The 19302-nt window shown below is 43.3% G+C and overlaps 1 protein-coding gene across 1 annotated transcript; it reads right to left on the bottom strand.

Moving 5' to 3' along the window:
- Positions 1-10766: 10766 nt before the first annotated feature.
- LOC138300634 (transcription factor HES-5-like) lies at positions 10767-13613 on the bottom strand. Its single transcript, XM_069240246.1, has 3 exons — positions 13498-13613; positions 13058-13238; positions 10767-12684 (listed from the first exon to the last, which is right to left on the bottom strand). The coding sequence occupies exons 1-3, from the start codon at positions 13558-13560 to the stop codon at positions 12464-12466; spliced, it is 465 nt and encodes a 154-aa protein (XP_069096347.1). The 5' UTR covers positions 13561-13613; the 3' UTR covers positions 10767-12463.
- Between the last annotated feature and the right edge of the window lie 5689 nt (positions 13614-19302).

Raw genomic sequence — 19302 nt, 5'->3', positions numbered from 1 at the left:
CCATCACCACTGCGTGGAATAATGCCCTCTGGCCTGTTCGTAAAAGTGATAACAGTTGGAGGATTTGCATTGATTATCGTCAATTGAATAAACATACACCTCCTCTGACTGCAGCGGTCCCAGACACCATTACCTTGATTGAGAACATACAGAAACACAGTGGGACTTGGTATGCAACCATTGACATTGCCAATGCCTTCTTTACGATACCAATAGCTACTGAGAGCCAGCCTCAGCTGGCATTCCAATGGGCGGGGCGTCAGTACACCTTCTGTAGATTACCCATGGGGTATTTACATAGCCCCACTATCTGCCACCGGCTGGTGGCAGAGCATTTGGATGAAGTACCAGTGGTTCCTGGAGTGCAAATTTCTCACTATATAGATGACGTGATGATGCAGGGAGAGACGCAAGAACAGGTGCAAATTCAGCTAGACAGGGTGGTGGAACATTTGCAGAATCAAGGGTGGGAGATTAACCCCGAGAAAGTGCAGGGACCGTCTCAGAGCGTGACATTTTTGGGCATTCAGTGGAATCAGGGACACAGAGAAGTGTTGCCAAAAGTGAAACAAAAGATTAAGGAATTCGCAGTACCGCGAAATCGGAAGGAAGCCCAGAGTTTTATTGGACTATTCGGGTATTGGAGACAACATATACCCCATTTGTCTCAGATTTTGGCCCCATTGTACAAAGTTACACGAAAGAAAAATGCGTTTGAATGGGGAGAGCAGGAGCAGCGCGCGTTTGAATTGGCGAAAGACGCCATTCAGCATGCTTTGGATTTGTGGCCGATTCGAGAGGGAGACATTGAGTTGAATGTGACAGTCCAGGGGCAGTATGCCAATTGGAGTTTATGGCAAAAACAAGGAAGAAAGAGGGTGCCCCTGGGATTTTGGACAAAGAAGTTACCTGAGGCAGGAGAGCGGTATACTCCCTTTGAGAAGCAGCTGCTGGCCTGCTATTGGGCCCTGGTTGATACTGAGCAAATTACACTGGGACACAATGTGATTTTAAGGCCTGAAATTCCCATCATGCAGTGGGTGATGAGTTCCCCAAAAACTCATAGAATTGGACATGCGCAAGAAGCCAGCATTATAAAATGGAAATGGTATGTCCAGGACAGGGCACGAGCGGGTCCAAAAGGGACCGCCGTTTTGCATGAGCAGGTAGCGCAGGCTCCAGTGGAGAATTCCGAAATGTTGCATGATGTACCTTCAGTGTGTGAATCCCCAGTAGGGTGGGGCCAGCCGTTCGCAGACTTATCTGCAGATGACAAAAAACATGTGTGGTTCACAGATGGTTCAGCAAAATATGTTGGAGCGAAAAGGCACTGGAAGGCAGTGTCCTATAATCCTGTTACCAAGAAGCTTTTGACAACTACAGGACAGGGAAAAAGTAGCCAGTATGCAGAGCTTTATGCCGTGTATCAGGCTTTAAAACAGGAGCTACCCGGAAAATGTCACATTTATACAGATTCCTGGTCTACCGCCAATGGGTTAGCTACTTGGCTTCCCACGTGGCATGCACATCAGTACAAAATCCATAACAAAGAGGTATGGGGGAAGGAGTTATGGCAGGAGGTCTGGGAAATGTTACCTCAAAGCACCGTGACTGTCTATCATGTGGACGCTCACTGTCCAACTGATTCATTAGACCGATGGTTCAATTGTCTTGCAGACGATCGAGCCAAGATTCAAGAGGCTGAAGTCGAGGCGCAGAGTTCTGATTTGGTGGGAATGGCTAAATGGGCACACCAGAAATGCGGACATCTTGGAGAAAAGGCTACTCACAGGTGGGCTGAGATTAGAGGGATGCATCTTCCCCTAGATTTGATTAAAACAGCGATCATTGAATGTCCCATTTGTCAGCATGCACAGCACAGACCGGTCCCACAGGTGGTGAGAGGCCAGCTAGGTAGAGGTAAATTGCCGGGACAGATTTGGCAGATTGATTACATTGGACCAATGCCAGTGAGCAGAGGGTGTCAGTATGCCTGCACTGTGGTAGACACTTACTCTGGTTATCTCATAGCCTTTCCCTGCAAGCGCGCAACTCAGCAGAGCACCCTGAAAACACTAGATCTGTTGATTCTGTACTATGGAGTGCCACTCCAGATTCAAAGTGATAACGCCAGCCACTTCAAGGGCAGACTAGTGCAGGACTATTGTGCACAACGCAATATTGAGTGGATTTTTCACATACCTTACTACCCACAAGCAGCGGGACTGATTGAGAGAATGAATGGGTTGCTGAAAGAACAATTGCGTAAACTGAATGATGGGACACTGAAGGGGTGGAGGGATAATTTGTATGATGCTTTGCAAATTTTGAACAACCGACCCCTTACAAATGCTGAGACACCTCTCATGAGAATGCTCACACCTGCTTTACAGATTAATCCGTTTACAACTAGCAATACCATTGTGTATTGGGAAACAGCTCCAGGAGCTTTGGCCCCATATCGAGCTACACCAGAATCTGCAGGACTTGACTTACATGCTTTACACATGCATCGATTGAAACCTAGAGACATCACTCTGATTGAAACTGGGGTGGGAATTCAGATTCCCCCTGAGCATTACGGTCTGATCGCCCCTCGATCTGGGCTTGCCTTGAGGGGCATCCAAGTTTTAGGAGGCGTGATAGATGCAGACTACCAAGGCGAGTTGAAAGTCATTCTCTTGAACAGTGGTGACACAGACCTAGTGGTGCAACCTGGTGATCGCGTTGCCCAAATTGTCATTATGCCGGTTTATGGAGGTGTTGTTAAGAAGGGGAGCGCCCCAGCTCTTCTCACTGTGAGAGGCAAAGGAGGGTTCGGATCTACTGACAAGAACCCAGGGGCCAAAGTGTGGATTGAATCCCCAAATAACCCTCCTCAACCCGCTGATGTCATCGCCACTGGACCAGACAATGTCCTGGTAGTTATGCGACCTGGTCAAGACAAATGGGAACATGTTCCCGCTGACAAATGCTATCTGCGAGAATGATAATACGTGTTTTGTCCTTTGTTCTTTTCAGATCATCCTGTGGAGTGCCTGTGCCATGAGTGTGGTGTATGGAGCCCGTTCGGGAGACTCCACCGGGGAGCGGGAGGGGCTCATAGCCCAAAAATTCAACCGTCAGCCGCAGATGCCAACGCTGCTGCATCAACCGAACAATGTTTGGATTCATCTAGCGCAGGAAGTGCTGAATATATCTCACTTCTGTATGAGTAACATGCAAAGCGTTCAAGATTTGATTACCACTTGTCTAGTGGCAGTGCCCACTCCTGCTGCTGTATTATTACACATCTTTAACAATACAAACCAGGATGGAATGGTGGATGTGAGTGACGTTCGCTCCCATCTGTCACTCTATGAGTACTGCCGTCATTGCCCGGAGGTGGGCAGACGGTTGTGGAGGAACATGACGTCTATACTCACGTTTAACATCTCAAATGGGGATGTGTGCTATTCATTGACCTGTGATCCTATGAAAATAGGTAAATGTGCTCAGCTCAAATTGGAGAAAAGAGACAAAAACTTAACTGCTGCACAACGGACGTTGTGCCACTCACGGACTGACCTAACCTGTTTGAATGTAAATAATTTGATGTTTTGCCAACATGTGGTGCCTGCGGCCAGCCACATTCAAAATGTTAAGTTGCCTAAAGGTTGGCTCTTTTCTTGTGGTAATCTTTCTTTTACTTATATTCCAGCCAATCTAACCGGAGGGCCTTGTGCCTGGTCACGCTTAGGCTTTCTCATGTTTCCTATGGATACTGCTCTACACCCTCGCTATACCAGAGACACTATTCAATTACCTACGGACTGTGATTCTGAAATTTCATTGCTGTCCAAAACAGAATATGTTAGTTTAGCTGGTTCTATCGTAGGGGTGCCAGGACTTGCAGTATATAATACCAGAGTTATTAATAAACTTGCATGTTTAGTAGTCAAGAATATTAACTATACATCAGCTGCCTTAGCTGAGCTGTTATTAGATGTACAGGGAATTAGAAGAGCTGCTTTGCAGAATCGCGCTGCTATTGATTATTTACTGCTTAAACACAACCATGGCTGCAGTGATTTTGAAGGATTATGTTGCTTCAATTTATCCGACCACTCCATATCAATCAACTCCCACATAGAGGCCCTGCATAAGTTGGTGAAGGGGGTGCAGCAGGATGTTGACAAGGGGTGGTGGGATTGGGCTTTTGGATGGCTGCCTAATTTAGGCCAACTGCGTTATATCTTTGGTGTAATCATTATCATAACAGTTATTTTAATTTCATTATGTTGTTGTATTCAGTGTGTGCCTAATCTTCTATCACAGTTTCGCCCAAGAGCATTGCCATTTCAGCTTATAGGATATACTTAGTTGTGAGTTGGCCAAATGGTCCAAGGGTGGAAATGTATTGCTACATGCACTACGTGCATGTGGCAGCACTACGTGCAAGGTAAACAGTGGTGCAGGGTGTGGACCATTGGCCTCTGCTTTCATTGGCCTTCGCTTCCATTTTGGTTCACGACTCCATTTTGTCGAGTCTGGTTCGGTGCGTAAGGCACTGTTCTGTGTTTTTCCACAAGCTTCGGCAAGCTGAAGGGTGGGGTGTTTTTCTGCTCAACTTCGCTCCATCTGCCTGGTACGAAGGGTGCTATTTACATTCCACGAGCTATCAGTTAGAACAACAGGGGGATGCGCCTGTACACAAGGAGGAATGCAAGCTTCACCTTGGAGTCCTCTCCTGGGAACTTGGCCCGTTCTGAGGAGACGTCTCGAAGGGTGAACAAGGTACCGCCGATTGCACAATTTGTAAAGGAGGGGGTCTTTTTCTAGAAAAGACTCCTGGGCGTTAGTAGATACTATAAAAGTTGGGGGCCTGGATGGGCTGGTTTAGGAACTCTCTTCTGGGTTGGACGCAACGCCAGGAGGACTGATTGTCCCGAACAGAGGCTCCCTGTGCCAGCTGATTTGGGTTCCCCAGCTTTGTGTACGGCGGAGGGATGCAGACGCTCTTTTCGGTGAAGCTTTTCAATTTATTAAGTATATTGTGTGTGCGCGCGTAATATGTACTTATTCTTGCAGTCATTTTCATGCTATTGAGCATTGAAGTATATTGTGTGTGCGCGCGTAATATGCACTTATTCTTGCAGTCATTTTCATGCTATTGAGCATTGAGGTATATTGTGTGTGCTTGTATTATATGCACTTACTCTTGCAATTATTCACAGAGTGCTTATATCTTTATCATTATTCTCATGTTATTCTCCTGATGTATATATATATATATTAGTGTGGTTTAGTTTTGCTAGCTGAGAACTTGCCCCTTAAATAAACTTGATTATTCTACTTACGAAGGTGTTTGAGAGTGATTGCTTTACATTGTGCCTTAAAATATCCTGAAGTGCATAGTTTTGATATTCTGAAGAGTAAAGCAGCACACCATCTCACCCTCATAGCCATCAATATGTGCCTGAATAGTAGGGTGCCATCAAGATTGTGTGCACTACACAAATAGATCACTTCTTTAATGAATATCCCAGTGGATTCTATGCACCCCTTGTGATGATTTTGGTGTATTATATGGTATGGCTGTGAAGCCTTAATGTGGAATAAGCCCCCAAAAACTGCCTTGGGTCTCGTTAGGCTCATTTGAGCAACCTTAAGATCAACCCTGGATAGCTATGACTTTGAAGCAGCAAGACTTGCACATAGGAAATTAATGTAAAGCAATAAACAGTACCAAACAACAAAATAAGACAACCACACAACACAATAGAAACACATCAATTTATAAAGAGACTCTTATTTTTATGATTTTTTAGAGTGCAAGATGAGCAAAATCGACCAAAGGGTTCCAGAGATATGAATTTTCAAAACTTTTATCACTTTTAATTTCAACCACAAAGAAGCGTTGGTCACCCAAAAGTTTGGAAATGCTTTAAAAGTTTGTCAAAGGTAGTTTGGCTCTCCAGCGATGCTTGGGTGACCAAATCCAACAGGATCAAGTTCTGGGATGTCAATGGGGTAGAGTTCGACAATTACCAAATTTTACAGCACAACCTTCATAAACTTTAACTGTGTGGTCCTGATGCTGGGGATGCCCAGGATTAAAACGTGCTCAAAGATGCTCCTTTTGCTGTGCGGTCAACGGGGGTGCCTTTGTGGTGGGTGATTCCTTGCTCCATGGGTGATGTGGGGCGACTTTGGCTGCAGAAGTCGGGGTCCCACAAAGTCCTCCTCAAGACAGTAGAATGCCAGCTGCGGCTGCACAGTGGTTGGAGCAAAATCCTTGAGTGGAAGCTAGCGTCTCTCTTGGGAGGCCAATCTGGACTTTGACAATACTCTTGGGTCTGGATGACTCAGGTGCAACTATTGACTATTGAGAATCAGTTTAATAGGGTGTCCAGTGGCAGTCAGCAGTCAGTTTGCTGATGTGGCTTCAAACTTGCCGGTTTGGGCTTCTTCAGCTCTTTTATCACTGAAGCTGGTTCCAGGGGATCAGCAAACTGATCCTTGATGTCACTGCTTTGGTCTGGGACTGGGGCATAACTTTTCCCCACTCCTAAAGCCACAGGCACAGACCTTGCTTTGTTAGCCCAACGTGCAGCAGATGCAGTCCAGCAGACAGTGCAGCATCTCTTTTTGAGGTCTAGAGGTCAGCAGGGCAGTCCTTCTTTGGTCATTGTTCCAGTTCTGATGTGTTCTTAGGTTTAGAGTCCCAGGAGTGCCAAATTTATCCCAGGAAAGTGCCCTCAGTGTGCCAGGGGGTCACTAGCCAATGGGCTATAAGGTTCCCTCTCTTCTGGTGATTACTTTCTGGCGATGTGTGGTGCCTAACAATCCCAGAGTGCACTATTCTGCCCACTCCCAGGATGTTGCCACCCTTCCTTGGCTGTTTAGAGCTTGATCACCCGCTCTAGAGGTGTGGCAGCCAGTGGACTATGAGAAAAATGGTTTGAGCACTGATTTTCCTCTCTCTGTTCCTTTCCGCAGCCCGTCTTCCTGAACAATGGGCAGCCCCTCAGCAGTGTGATCCATTTTCCCAACAAAAGCAGCTTCCTCTATGAAACGTGCCTTCCATTACTTTAATAGTGGCATTAATTTCAACCTAGCCATCAGGTCAGGATTAAGGCCATGATTAATTTGATAACCTACAGTACCTAGTAAGATAGCCCCATTTTAGGAGTTAGCCACGCTGGGATGCCAGTCGGTGACTCTGTACTAACCAATGGGGCTGCTAACTTTCCCAGAGCAAAATGACAATCAGGAGGAGTTGCTGCTAAGACATATATAAAAATATATGTCCTGCTTATTTGCTCATTAATGTACTGCTTCCTGCCATAGGGCTCCCTATGTATTCCTTATGGGAGACCTACATGCATTGTTATGAAAAAGTATTCTCTTTGGCATTGGTCTGAATGGCAAAGTCGATCTGGCAATGTAAACACTTCCCTTCCAGCCTGCAGTGGAAGGCTTGGAGCCAATTGGTACTCTGTAATACACAGGGTGGCACAATCAGTGCTGCAGCCCTCAGTGGACACTCTGACTTACATGCCCTTGGAACCCTGGGTACCATATACTTGGAACCTATAAGGAAGTCAGTACCTGTCAAATGGGGATAGACAAATTGACATACACTTTGCAGGGGGTTAGAACACTGGCACTGAGGTCTGGTTAGCAGGCATCAGTGCTCTCTCAAGAGTCGAAAAACCAGCAGCATCTGTCCAAAAATGTGGTGGTGAACATGGAAAAAGCTGCATTTTCTTACACCCCTCGACCAGTCCGGGGGTTGGGTGTCAGCAAACAAAGCAAACATGACTGGTTTCTCAGAGTCAAAGGAAAGAGGCTCACTCATATGGAATTACCCATTATTTGAGAGCCCCTTTCATCCATTTTTTGTCTTTCCCGATATGTGTAGGACCAATGGGATTAGGCAGAAATTGACTCCCAAGAGGGGGGGGGGGGGTTGTTGAAGCATTGCTATAAATTTTACCTCCATTGATCAAGGGGAAATATTTTGACCCTGGTGTCTCTCATATGCTGTGGGTACCCATTATTTAAAAAAAATACATACAATACGGCAGTGCCTATATTTTATCACAGGTGCTCGTCATGCTATGCATTGCCTCCTGTATGGCACACTAGTATCGTATCATGAGTGCCTCTATAAGCTAAGAATTATCATCAATGTGCCAGGGCCAATGAAAGATTTGCAGGCATATCACTGCATTCTTATTCACGCTCACTAACATTCCGTTTCCCTTTCCTTCATTCATGCTAACTTGCACTCATTCACACTCACTCTACTGCACTCACTCTAACTCATTCTTGTTCATCGACCACACTCTCCCTCATACTTACTCTTTGCACACTCATATATTCTCAATAGTACTTGCTTCCATTCATTCTTACTTCATCCATTAATTCTCACTTACTTTCACTTATTCTCACTCTCTGACTCAATTATTCACTCTTATTCACATTCACTTTTACTTTCACTGACTTATACTTACTCACATGCACCAACTCTCAGTAATTCTCAGTCACACTGGCTCACTCATTCTCATTCATGGTTGCACTCACTCATTGTCACTCACTCTCAGTCTCACTCACCAACTTATACACTCCTTCACACGCATTTGTAGTTGCACAGACTCACCCACTTGCCCTTGTTCTCAGTCCCACTTGGACTCACTGACTCTGACTCACTCATGCTCCCTTACCAGCAGTCAGACTCAACCCTCTCAGTATCAGATGCCTACATTCACTCACTCACTCACACACACATCCTCGCACATACAGACCCACACTCACACATATGCGCACTGTGTCTTTAACACGAACTCTCACCTGCAAGCACACATACAGCATACAGTTATAAGCATTTCTAAATGCCTCAGGTGCCGGTAAAAGTCTTGTTGCGCCTCCTGCTGCTCCACTTTTTAATACATTAATAATAGATAATTATACACCATTAGTGTAATAACAAAAATGGGTAGATAGAAAGGAGAGGGGAACCTGGTGACCACAAAACATACTTTGTGCTCTTGTGTTCTTGGTACTGATGTTGGTACATATAAGGCCAAGGATCGAAGAGTCGGAGGTAAGGGCAAGCTGGGGGTCACACCCCTATATGATGCCCATACACTGGTGTGGCACAGAGATGGTTGGACTGCCAAGTATATGAAATCTAGTCTTGACATAGTCTCCTCTTTGCCCCATGGACAATCTAAACCCAACTTATGCACAACACCAGAAGATGGTACCCCCCCCACCACCACCATTCCTACCTTTTCTTAAGGTAGGGCGTTAGCCAAGATCTTTTCGTCTTACTAAGATTACACATGTAATATACATACTTATGGGGCTTTTAAGCATACCTCTACATCCATTGGTCTGCAGCTGTGCCATTCACATATTTATTTTGCACCCTACAGGATACAGCATGAGGCAGTGGGTTTAGCCACTGGCTAACCTCATTGTGTGTGGCAGCATTCTGCTCTTTCACACAGGGCATATCTGCAGAAAAAGTAGTTTCCTTCATTGCCAGGAATTATGACAATGTGTTCTTTTTTAGCCGGGAAGATACTTTTGTTTTTTATTATTTATTTTAGTGGGGGCACCACAGAGCCCCTAACATTGAAGTATTACAAAAGCTGTGGTAAAATAAACCAACCATTGGCAAAGCCAATATTTTGACAACCAAACCCAGATCAATTGTGCTTACAGGCACTTTTTCTGTTCGTTAGTTCGATAGTATTACCTGAGTGTTGGAGTTAGTTGGTGGTGTGATTTGTCTCTGATGATCAAGTCAGGGCAGTTTTTCTGCTATGGTAGCATGAGAATATTTCATATTAAATAGTTGCTTGGGGATCTTCACATCTCAATTGTTGTGATGTTAAACTATTTTCAGAAGAATGTTTTGTTTCAGTGAGGGCCAGGGTTGGGCTTTAAGCTCAACATTTTTTTGACAAAGCACAAAAGCTTAAGCCTCTGATGCCCCGTTCACTAATCCTAGGGTACAACATAATAAAGTGTGGCGGGATGTAAGCTGGGAGGTCTACAGCTGATTGGCTGAAACCGTCTAGCAGTATAGTTCATGCATATGAGTACCTATTCCTATACGGTTGGGTCACTATATTGCTATGGTCCACTGCCTGTGACAAACTTATACTGAAAATGCCATGTGCCACCCACACCTCTGACAGCTCTGGGCATCCTCACTGCCCATCCTCCTCTGCTGCCAGAATTTAATGGCGTTTGAAAGCTGGGCTTAGAGTACCATGGGAAGTGCAAGAGTGTGAAACCTCCCATTTCAGAAACACACTTTCTCTCTATCTCATTCTACATCTACACGTCTAAGCCCACCCTCTCTGCTTAGTGAGTGAAGCCATATTACACATTTCCCATGGAGACCTGCTAGTGTGACAAGGCTCCCAATTTCATTCTAGTGTCTAGAACCAATCCTGCGTGCACATCACGCAGCTCTGCCACTCACAGTAGCACACATTTTAGATATTTACTACAGAGTGTTCTGTTTAGACCCTGTGGAAACCTGGCCGCCAGTGATGTGCTTAAAAATGGACTGTATTATTAATTCGAACAAATATCACAATTGCACAACATTTGAGAATTGTGCCAGCTGCCAATGGCTGTTTCACGTCCAACTGTGGTAAGAGAAGTGATTGACAATGTTCCCAGCACTTGCAGTCTATGGTGGAAACATCTTAGTTCAGAGCAACTTTCATCCATCGAAAGGAAAACAGAAAGAACAGCAATTGATGTTTAATGCCAGTTTATTGAGTTCTGTATGCTTATTTGTACAAGTTCACATCTTCACTGATTGAAGTGAAGAATCACGTGACAGACATACAACGTCACAATAAATGTCACAGCTGAGACAGGAGGATACACACAAGACTTTCTTAGATCTGATACAATGAATGTATTTATTACAGGAGCTAAATAATGGGTTTCATTTTTTAACTAAAATGAGTTTTCACTGATAATCGCAGCCCACAAATATTGTAGAAGACCCGGGGGTGGAACATTCTCAGTCACTGAGATACAAATCTGTTTCAGGGAGTTCACCACACTGAATATCTTTATAAAAGAAAACAGTGCATTGTGTAACCTACACAAATAACACGAAGACTACTTTTGAAATGAAGACCCTGCACTGGTGATAACTATGACTCATTTCATTCACCAACAATCAATGTTTGGAGGATACAGAATTAATGTGCACATTGTCACATACACGTTTCAGAGATAATACACAAATCTCCAAAAGAACAGAAACACACTTTACCTTCACAGAAGGCAGGCATTTTAAATGAAGAATTTCCAAATGAAAATACAGATATATCAACATGGACAGTTAATAGGCAATTTATGTGCATTTTTGGAGAAAGCCGAAAATACATCACTTTAACTCATCATGGGGAATTTAGATATTTCTGAAGGCACAGGAGCATACTTTGCCTACACAGAAGGTAGCACGCTTTTGTGATATTTTTCAATAGAAAATACTACATATCAAAATAGATACAAAAGCGGCGAGGAGCCGTCGTCACTCCAAACAATCTGAGTTTCTTGCAAATAAACAGTTAAAAATACTTCGAAATTGAAGCCACGCCCTATTATTTACTTTAGTTCATTCCCTTCAACAAAATTATATAATAAAATATATTACAGGTACTGTCAATGTTTGACAAATTCATGTCCACACAATATTTACATACTGTGTAATCTAAAGTGTATTCAGCCAACATGTATCCTAAACGGATATAACTTTCACAGTGTCCATCCCGAGTATGGATTTAACAAACACTGTCCATCCTACACGGATATAACATTTAAACATTGTTCATCCTTTACGGATTTAATAGCTACACTGCCCATCCTGTGGGGATATAATTTTCATACACTGTCCATCCTACATGGATATAAAAATAATATTTACACATTGTCCATCCTATAAGGATTTAGTAGCTGCACTGGCCATTCAATGGGGATATTATATTCATATACTGTCCATCCTAAAAGGATATATAGTATGCTCACTTTCCACCCCGAGTGTGGATTTAACATTCAAACACTGTCCATCCTACATGGACATAATATTTACACACCACCCACCCTATGCGGATGTAATAGTCACACTGCTCACACTGTGTGGATATAATATTTCACACTCTGTCCATTTTAGGAGGGTATAGCATTCACACACTGCTCACCCTGTATGGATATACTATTGAAATACTGCCCCTCCTGCGAGCATATAATATTAACTTTGTCCTCACTGTCCGTCCTATGAGGATATACACTCACTCTCACTCCACTCCTTGAAGTGCAGTAAACTCCCCCCTGCACAGCAGGGCCGGCTCCAGACACCAGAATGAATATTCTCCCCTCACAGAGGACCGAGGCCTCTAAAGAAGTCCGAGGAAAAGTCCAGGACGCAGTCCCCGCATTACCAGGGTCTCCACGGGGCTCTGGGGCTGTCCTGGGCGGGCTCTTTAGTGCTGCTGGGACAGGACGGAGGCCGAGAAGGACACACAGCCTCTGCTGCAGCCGCAGGTCTATGGAGGGTCCGCAGCAGCTTCATCCGGGTCTCTGTGGGGGCTCCGTGGAGGGAGAGGAAGTGCAGAGAGTCCTGGAGGCACCTGGAGTATCCTTCGCTGGAGGCCACGGCTGCAGGGAGAGAGAGAGGAGGGGTTAATGCTTGTACATTTTCACAACAAGAAGTGACTATACAATACATACTCTCTAATAAAGCTCCCTAAATTGTTTTTGTTTTTTCCCAGGTTACTGCAATCGGTTTGCAGAAAGTGCTGATATTCTTGTGTTTGAAATACAAGTTTACTTTCAATAGAATGGCGCTGGAAGTGGAGATTATTAAAAGACATAAGCCTGCACCGAGTACCATCCCAAAGCTACTATCACTAGTTAAATCTCTGCCCCGAAATAAACTAACCTATTCACCTTAACCCTCTTCCCCCGCACACAAACACATAACAGCAGAGTGCACCCACTGCACTTTAACCCTTTAGTTACTGCCTCTCACCTGGTGCCGGTGTCTGCAGTCGCTGGGCCAGGTATCTCACGACCATTTCCAGGATATCCGCTTTCTCTGCTTTGGGCGGAAGTTCCTGTTCCTCAAACTCTCTCTGCAGTAACATCCTCAGCTGCTCAATGCTGCTGTTGATGCGATCTCTCCTCAGCTTCTCCACCACTGGCTTCCTCAGCTACAGAGACAAAACGTGGATTTGTTATTGCATTGGAAGAAACTTGTAAACGTGTTTAACACTTGTTAAAAGGCAATAGCAGAGCGTATAGTTATAATTTTATGATAGAAAGGGTCAACTAAAAGTTAACGTAGAAATATTGTAATGTTAAAAGATGATGTATTATATAAGGTATAATTAGCTCCTCTAAACTTCGCATTAGGTTTATACATCAAAAATATGAATACGTAGAGCTTAAAATTAATTTCCTGACTTTTACCTTTCTAATATATTTCCCCTCGAGCTCCTCTTCATATGCCCTCAAGGTGCTGGAAGGCGCCATCTTGCCCGGTCTGGGTGAAGAGCAGGGTCTCTGCAGTGAACTCACAGTGATCTGTATCTGAAGAGCTCGCGCCCTCCTGCCCTATTTATCCCCCTCCGCCTGCAGGGTAATGTGTGGGTCTGGGGCTGGAGAGAGGTTCCCACACTCAGCAGCCAATCGGAGAGCAGCGGGGACAATATAAGTGTGGCACGTTACAGGGTGGGAGGCGGGACATCTGGGACCCGACACAAAGGGTCGGAGTGTGGGAAAGAGCTGCCCCATGAAAGTGATAAGACCCAGACATCTGCCACAAGCTAATCGGCGTGACAGCATTAAATACCGGTGGGTGTGGCAGTAGTCTTGAAAAGGCGAGAATGAGCGGGGCCCAAGACTGGGCATCTTAATGTTTATCACTTTAGCGAAAGTACATTTTTACTCAGTTCTGTCGAAAGTATACAGTACGAAGAGCACTCACAGTGAAGGGTTCCCTGGTTTGTAAACTATTTCCAACAGTCATTAGTAAAAGTCAGGAAATGCTGTTGTCAGTCGTGAATTCCTTAACTCGCCCCTGTCCTGGCGGGAAAGTTCAACCTGCTGCATATAAAATAATGCAAAATAAAGAAGCGTCAGCCGATGACGTGTGTAACACCCGCACTGCATTAGCGCCTGCGTGGAACTGTCCAGTGCTGAAAGCGCCCACCCAGGTAGCAGCACTAGATTCAGGAAGGTAAAGCACTGATGTGGTGTATTCTTCACGGATGTAATGTAGCAGGTCCTTGTCCAGTCCATGGCAGGTGCCTCTGAAATGATAAAGCCCCAGTGCCAGCCCCTCCATATTGTTGTGTGAAGTCTCCATGTCTAACTTTCCCTTAAGATGCCCTCTGCATCGGCCCTCGCTTTGCCAAAGTAATATTTTGAGAACGTTAGGCGTTTCGTGGTTGTTTATAGCACAGCCTGAAATGAGAAAGCGCCAGTGCCAGCCCCTCCAGTAGAAACAATCCGGACGAGTTCTCGGGCCCTGACAGGACCAGCGCACTGAGGCCTCCCCGCTCCCCAGATGGCGGCTGCAGATTACCCCAGGGGAGGGTCAGATTCCCTGGAGCCGGGGCCTCTGGTGTGACACACTTCTATTGTACCCTCTGAATGGGATGAATGGGCGACAGTGTGGGAACCGCTGCGAGTCTCCGGCCCCAGCCTAGCGTCAGATCACAGTCCTTCTAGCAGACCCAGGGTCCAGGACAAATGTGAGGGAGCGAGCGGTGGGGGCGGGGAGTCGAAAGGAGATCAACCCTTGCCTGTCACCCCTGCCTGTTGCTGCAGGTGACTGCTACAGGAGCTCGAGTGAATGGGAATGGGTGGGGGCAGGCGGACAGGTGGAGGGGTACGACCGAGGTGGGTGGGAGCGACGCCAAGACTCCACTCAGGGTTGTGGTTGGCATTATATAAATGCTGCTACTCATTCATTAACGCTCTGAGGAGAGTTCCAAATTACATCACACAAGAAATTCCCTTTCCAACATGTACTAAATACGTATAATGCTTTTCCCCACATCTAAACATGTTACATCACCCTCTTACCTTAAAAACAAAAAACAAAAAAAAGCACATAAAATCAATACATCACAAAATGGCGAAACTTTGCTGCCAATATAAGCGGTCTAGATCTTTAAAAACACTAATTTGATGACTCATATTTTCCCCACTTGTACAAGTGTAGGGTGCTGTAAAATATTCTCTCTGATCTATTTGTCCTGTGCTGCCAAAACCTTCCAATTGTGTGTTAGACAAACAAAAGTCAGTGGAGATCATAGAATTATCTTCCTCATTATTATGACATGTTTTGAAATAAATCTCAGCTTGTGTTTTGGAAATTGATACTACACTTTCCTTATCCCCCATCCTTTATTTTGTAATAAAACTGCAGCCTTGCTTGTTTTAGTTACTCTTACAGGTAATTTAAATTTGGATTCTTCCTTCATTACTGTGTCAGGTTTTCTAATTAGAACCCAGTCATTAACTTGTATCTGAACTTCACATGTACTATGTTTAGCACCATAATACTCCTTTTGCTTAATCTGATTGGGCAAGACCCTCTCTCTAAATTTGCTCACATTAGGAATGTTTGTTTTGGAATTTGTTTCTGTGTTTTTATTAAGCCAGCTAGGCAACATATCCGTTTTTGCTTCTCTACCCCATGAACTACGAAGCAGAGTTACCTCAGTGGTAGAGTGAGGTGTAGTAAGATACGCCCACACTTTTTCCTTCAAAAATTCATTCACATCAACATTTGAAGTAAGCACTGTTTGAACACCGTCTTTCAAAAAATGATTAACTCTTTCAACTAACCCATTGGATGATGGACTGTACAGTGCTACCTGCAAATTATTAATGTCATGTTTGTGCATAAAATTGTTAATCTCTTTCGCTGCAATATGCGTTCCATTATCTGTAACAATTACTTTAGGATTTCCTTCAACTGAGAATATTCTTTCTAGAAAACCAATAGCAGATTTAGTACAGGATGTTTCAACAAACTCAAAATATATCGATTTTGAGAAATAATCCACTAAAACACTTACATATTTCTGTTCAGTAGGTAATAGATGGAAAGGGCCTGAAAAAGCCATTGCTACTTTAAACCGTGAATCCTCTGGAAGAGATATTGGCAACAGATGTTTGTGCGTGGATTTCCAATGCTTGTCGGAAACAATGCACTGTGGACATTTTTCTATTACGGATGAAAGAGATCTATCCAAACCTGGACACCAGAAATACTGTTTGAGTTTCTTTGAAGTAGATGAAATGCCTAGATGCCATGCATGTGCTAACTCTGTGAGACATGCACATAAGGAAAAGGGTGGTACAAATACATTGTGTGTTCATATTTGATTCTCATATGATAATTCCAAAGACATCTGCGCAAAACACCTCAATTCATATGATAATGACTTAGTGGATTGCCATCCTAGTTTGATATACTGAACTACCTTTTGCAAACAATCATCTTGCAGAGTAACTATCAACCACTTCTTTTCAGAAATTGCACCTTTGCACACAGCAATCACATCCATTACTGCTACAACACACTCCTTGTCTTCATCCATCCCCCCATCTTTCTCTTCCAACGGCAACCTTGCCAAGCAATCTGCACAATAATTTCCCCCCCCTTTGAAGGTACTTGATAGTGAAATTATACTCTTGGAGTTTAGACAACAATCTACTAAGACACGCAGGGGCTTTGCCAAGGCCATTCCCAATCAAACAAATAAACAAGTGGCTTATGATCAGTGTGCAAATCAAAAGACATTCCCCAAAAATATGTTTTAAACTTTTCTACCGCCCACACACAGGCTAAAGCCTCTCTCACTATTGTACTATAGTTTGCTTCAGCTTCTGAAAGTGTTCTAGAAGCAAAAGCTACCGTATTCTCCCTGCCTTGCAACCATTGTCCAAACACTGCACCTATTCCCTTGAGACTAGCATCAACCGTAATAAAGGACTTTCCTTCTGGCTTAAATGGTTGTAGAGAAAGAGCTGATATAACTAACTGTTTAATGTCTTCGAAGGCTTGATTTACCTGGTCAGACCAAATGAATTTTGCACCCTGCTTGATAAGAGAACGTAAAGTCTGTACTAATAAGCTATAACCTGGGACAAACCTTGCATAATATTCACAAAGATCCAAAAAAGACTTGAGTGAGTCCTTGTCAATGGGTGGTGGTGCATCTACTATAGCTTTAACATTACAAGCTTTTGGTTTAATTCCAGATTCGGAAATTGTATGTCCCAAATATTCCACCTCTTTTGTCATAAAATTGCATTTACCTATTTTGACTGTCATTCCATAATGTTCCAATATGCTCAAAATCCTTTCCAACACAAAAGTGTGTTCATCTTGAGTTTTAGTAAAAACAAGAATATCATCTTGAAACGTTTTAACTTGTTTCACCTCGCTAAACAAATTGTCCACAAATTTTTAAAAAACACTTGGCACTGAAGCAAGGCCAAAATGTAATCTTAAATATTTGTACACCCCAAAAGGCGTAACAAATGTCATCAAAGACTGAGAAGCTGGTGTAAGTGCTATCTGATGATAAGCTGAATGTAAATCTATAGTTGTAAAATATTTGGCGTTGCCTACATTAGCTAACATTTCTTGAATACGAGGCAATAAATGACAATCTACTACTATATTTTTGATTAAGTGATCTAAGGTCCACACAAGGTCTCAAATCACCAGACTTTTTCTTTGGTATAACAATAGGTGACACCCATTCAGATGAATCCATGGTTGTAATTACACCCTCCTCTGTTAATTTCTGCAAAAGATTCTTCAAATCACTTCTCACACTCAAAGGTACTGGTCTCACTTTCTGCACAACTGGGATAGCTCCTTTTTTAAGTTTAATATGATGCTCAAACCCTTCTTCTCTACCTATGGTATCCATAAACACTTAGGGAAACTTCTGTGCCATCAACTGTCTAACGTTTTCCTCACTCTCAATATTGAAAATTGGCATTTCACCAAGTACTACTGGTTCCATATGGCCAGGACACAAATATATACCTAGCTTTGCTAAATCGCTTCATTCCACAATGTCCAGTCCTTTAACAACAACATAAATTTTGGTATTGATCATCCTACCAAGACATTCAAGGTGAGAAATAAAATATCCTAATAAATCTTTATCTTGCTCTCCAAATGCCTTCGGACTGATATGCGCAGGTATCAACTTTGTATCGTTCAACCATAGCTTGTAAAACATACAGTCAGCTAGAATAGGTACAGGAGCACCAGAATCTGTCATTATTTTACCATCAATAGTCACTTGACAAAAAAGGTCCTTTTATACTTTTACTTCCTTTAACACTTAATAGATTCTCCTCTTTTGACTCTATTGTCAACAGCACATTTGTACATTTATTTCTGCAGTTTTGCTACCTCTCTTCAAAATTAGGTAGGCTGGCACTGTTGATTTTCGTTTTGTTAAAAACTCCTACAAGGGCTCTACATACATGCGGAAAATGGCCCTTTTTGTGACACCGATTACATTTCCTTCCTTGTGCCGGACAAGATGAAGAACTTCCCATGTGATTCCTGGATCCACATCTGTAACAGGTGTTGCCACTTTTCTGTAATTTGTTCTCCTTACTTAAAACACAAATTGAAGAGGTTTCATTCGAAATACAATTAATAGGAGACAAACCCCTCTAATTTAAATCCTCTCCTCCATGGTTTGACATCACTTGTGAAGTAACAATGGACCTCTCAATACTTTCTGCTATGTCTATAGTCTCCATTAAATATGGATTTCTGCAAGTCAAAAGTCTTTCCTGTATCTTCTTTGAATAACAATTGAAAACAAATTGATCCCTTATGTAAATGTCCACATTATTTTAAAATTCACACTTAGATGCTAGTATTCTCAGTGTGGCAATATATTCCTCCACAGTCTCACCACAGGATTGCTTGCACTTGAAAAAATTGTGTCTTTCCAAAAGAACACTTGGCTCTTCTGAATATTGTTTTGACATGCACTTGTTTGCTTCCAAATATTCATTCCAAGGTGTGTTCCCATTAGTTGGTGCAATATATAACGGGAAGATTATCAAAAACCCTTTGCCCAGCTATACCCAAATGACTGGAGAATACTCGCTTGCATCAATGTCAGTGATGTAATTTTCGAATATGCGTAACCACTCCTTCCATTTGATGTCAGGTTTACGATGTTTTTTTGCAAAAATGGTGGTGGTTGAATTACT

The sequence above is a fragment of the Pleurodeles waltl genome, chromosome 6 (genome assembly GCF_031143425.1).
Source record: "Pleurodeles waltl isolate 20211129_DDA chromosome 6, aPleWal1.hap1.20221129, whole genome shotgun sequence".
In the NCBI taxonomy this organism is placed as follows: domain Eukaryota; kingdom Metazoa; phylum Chordata; class Amphibia; order Caudata; family Salamandridae; genus Pleurodeles; species Pleurodeles waltl.
The sequence above is the reverse complement of the archived record's forward strand: the minus strand, read 5'-3'. Positions and strand labels throughout refer to the sequence as shown.

What these genes read in the sequence shown, in the direction of transcription:
- LOC138300634 (XM_069240246.1), bottom strand. Translation starts at nt 13,560, where the DNA reads ATGGCGCCTTCCAGCACCTTGAGGGCATATGAAGAGGAGCTCGAGGGG. An exon ending in AGGGGAAATATATTAGAAAG is followed by an intron (nt 13,239 to 13,497) that starts GTAAAAGTCAGG and finishes TTGTCTCTGTAG; the next exon opens with CTGAGGAAGCCAGTGGTGGA. An exon ending in ACTGCAGACACCGGCACCAG is followed by an intron (nt 12,685 to 13,057) that starts GTGAGAGGCAGT and finishes CTCTCCCTGCAG; the next exon opens with CCGTGGCCTCCAGCGAAGGA.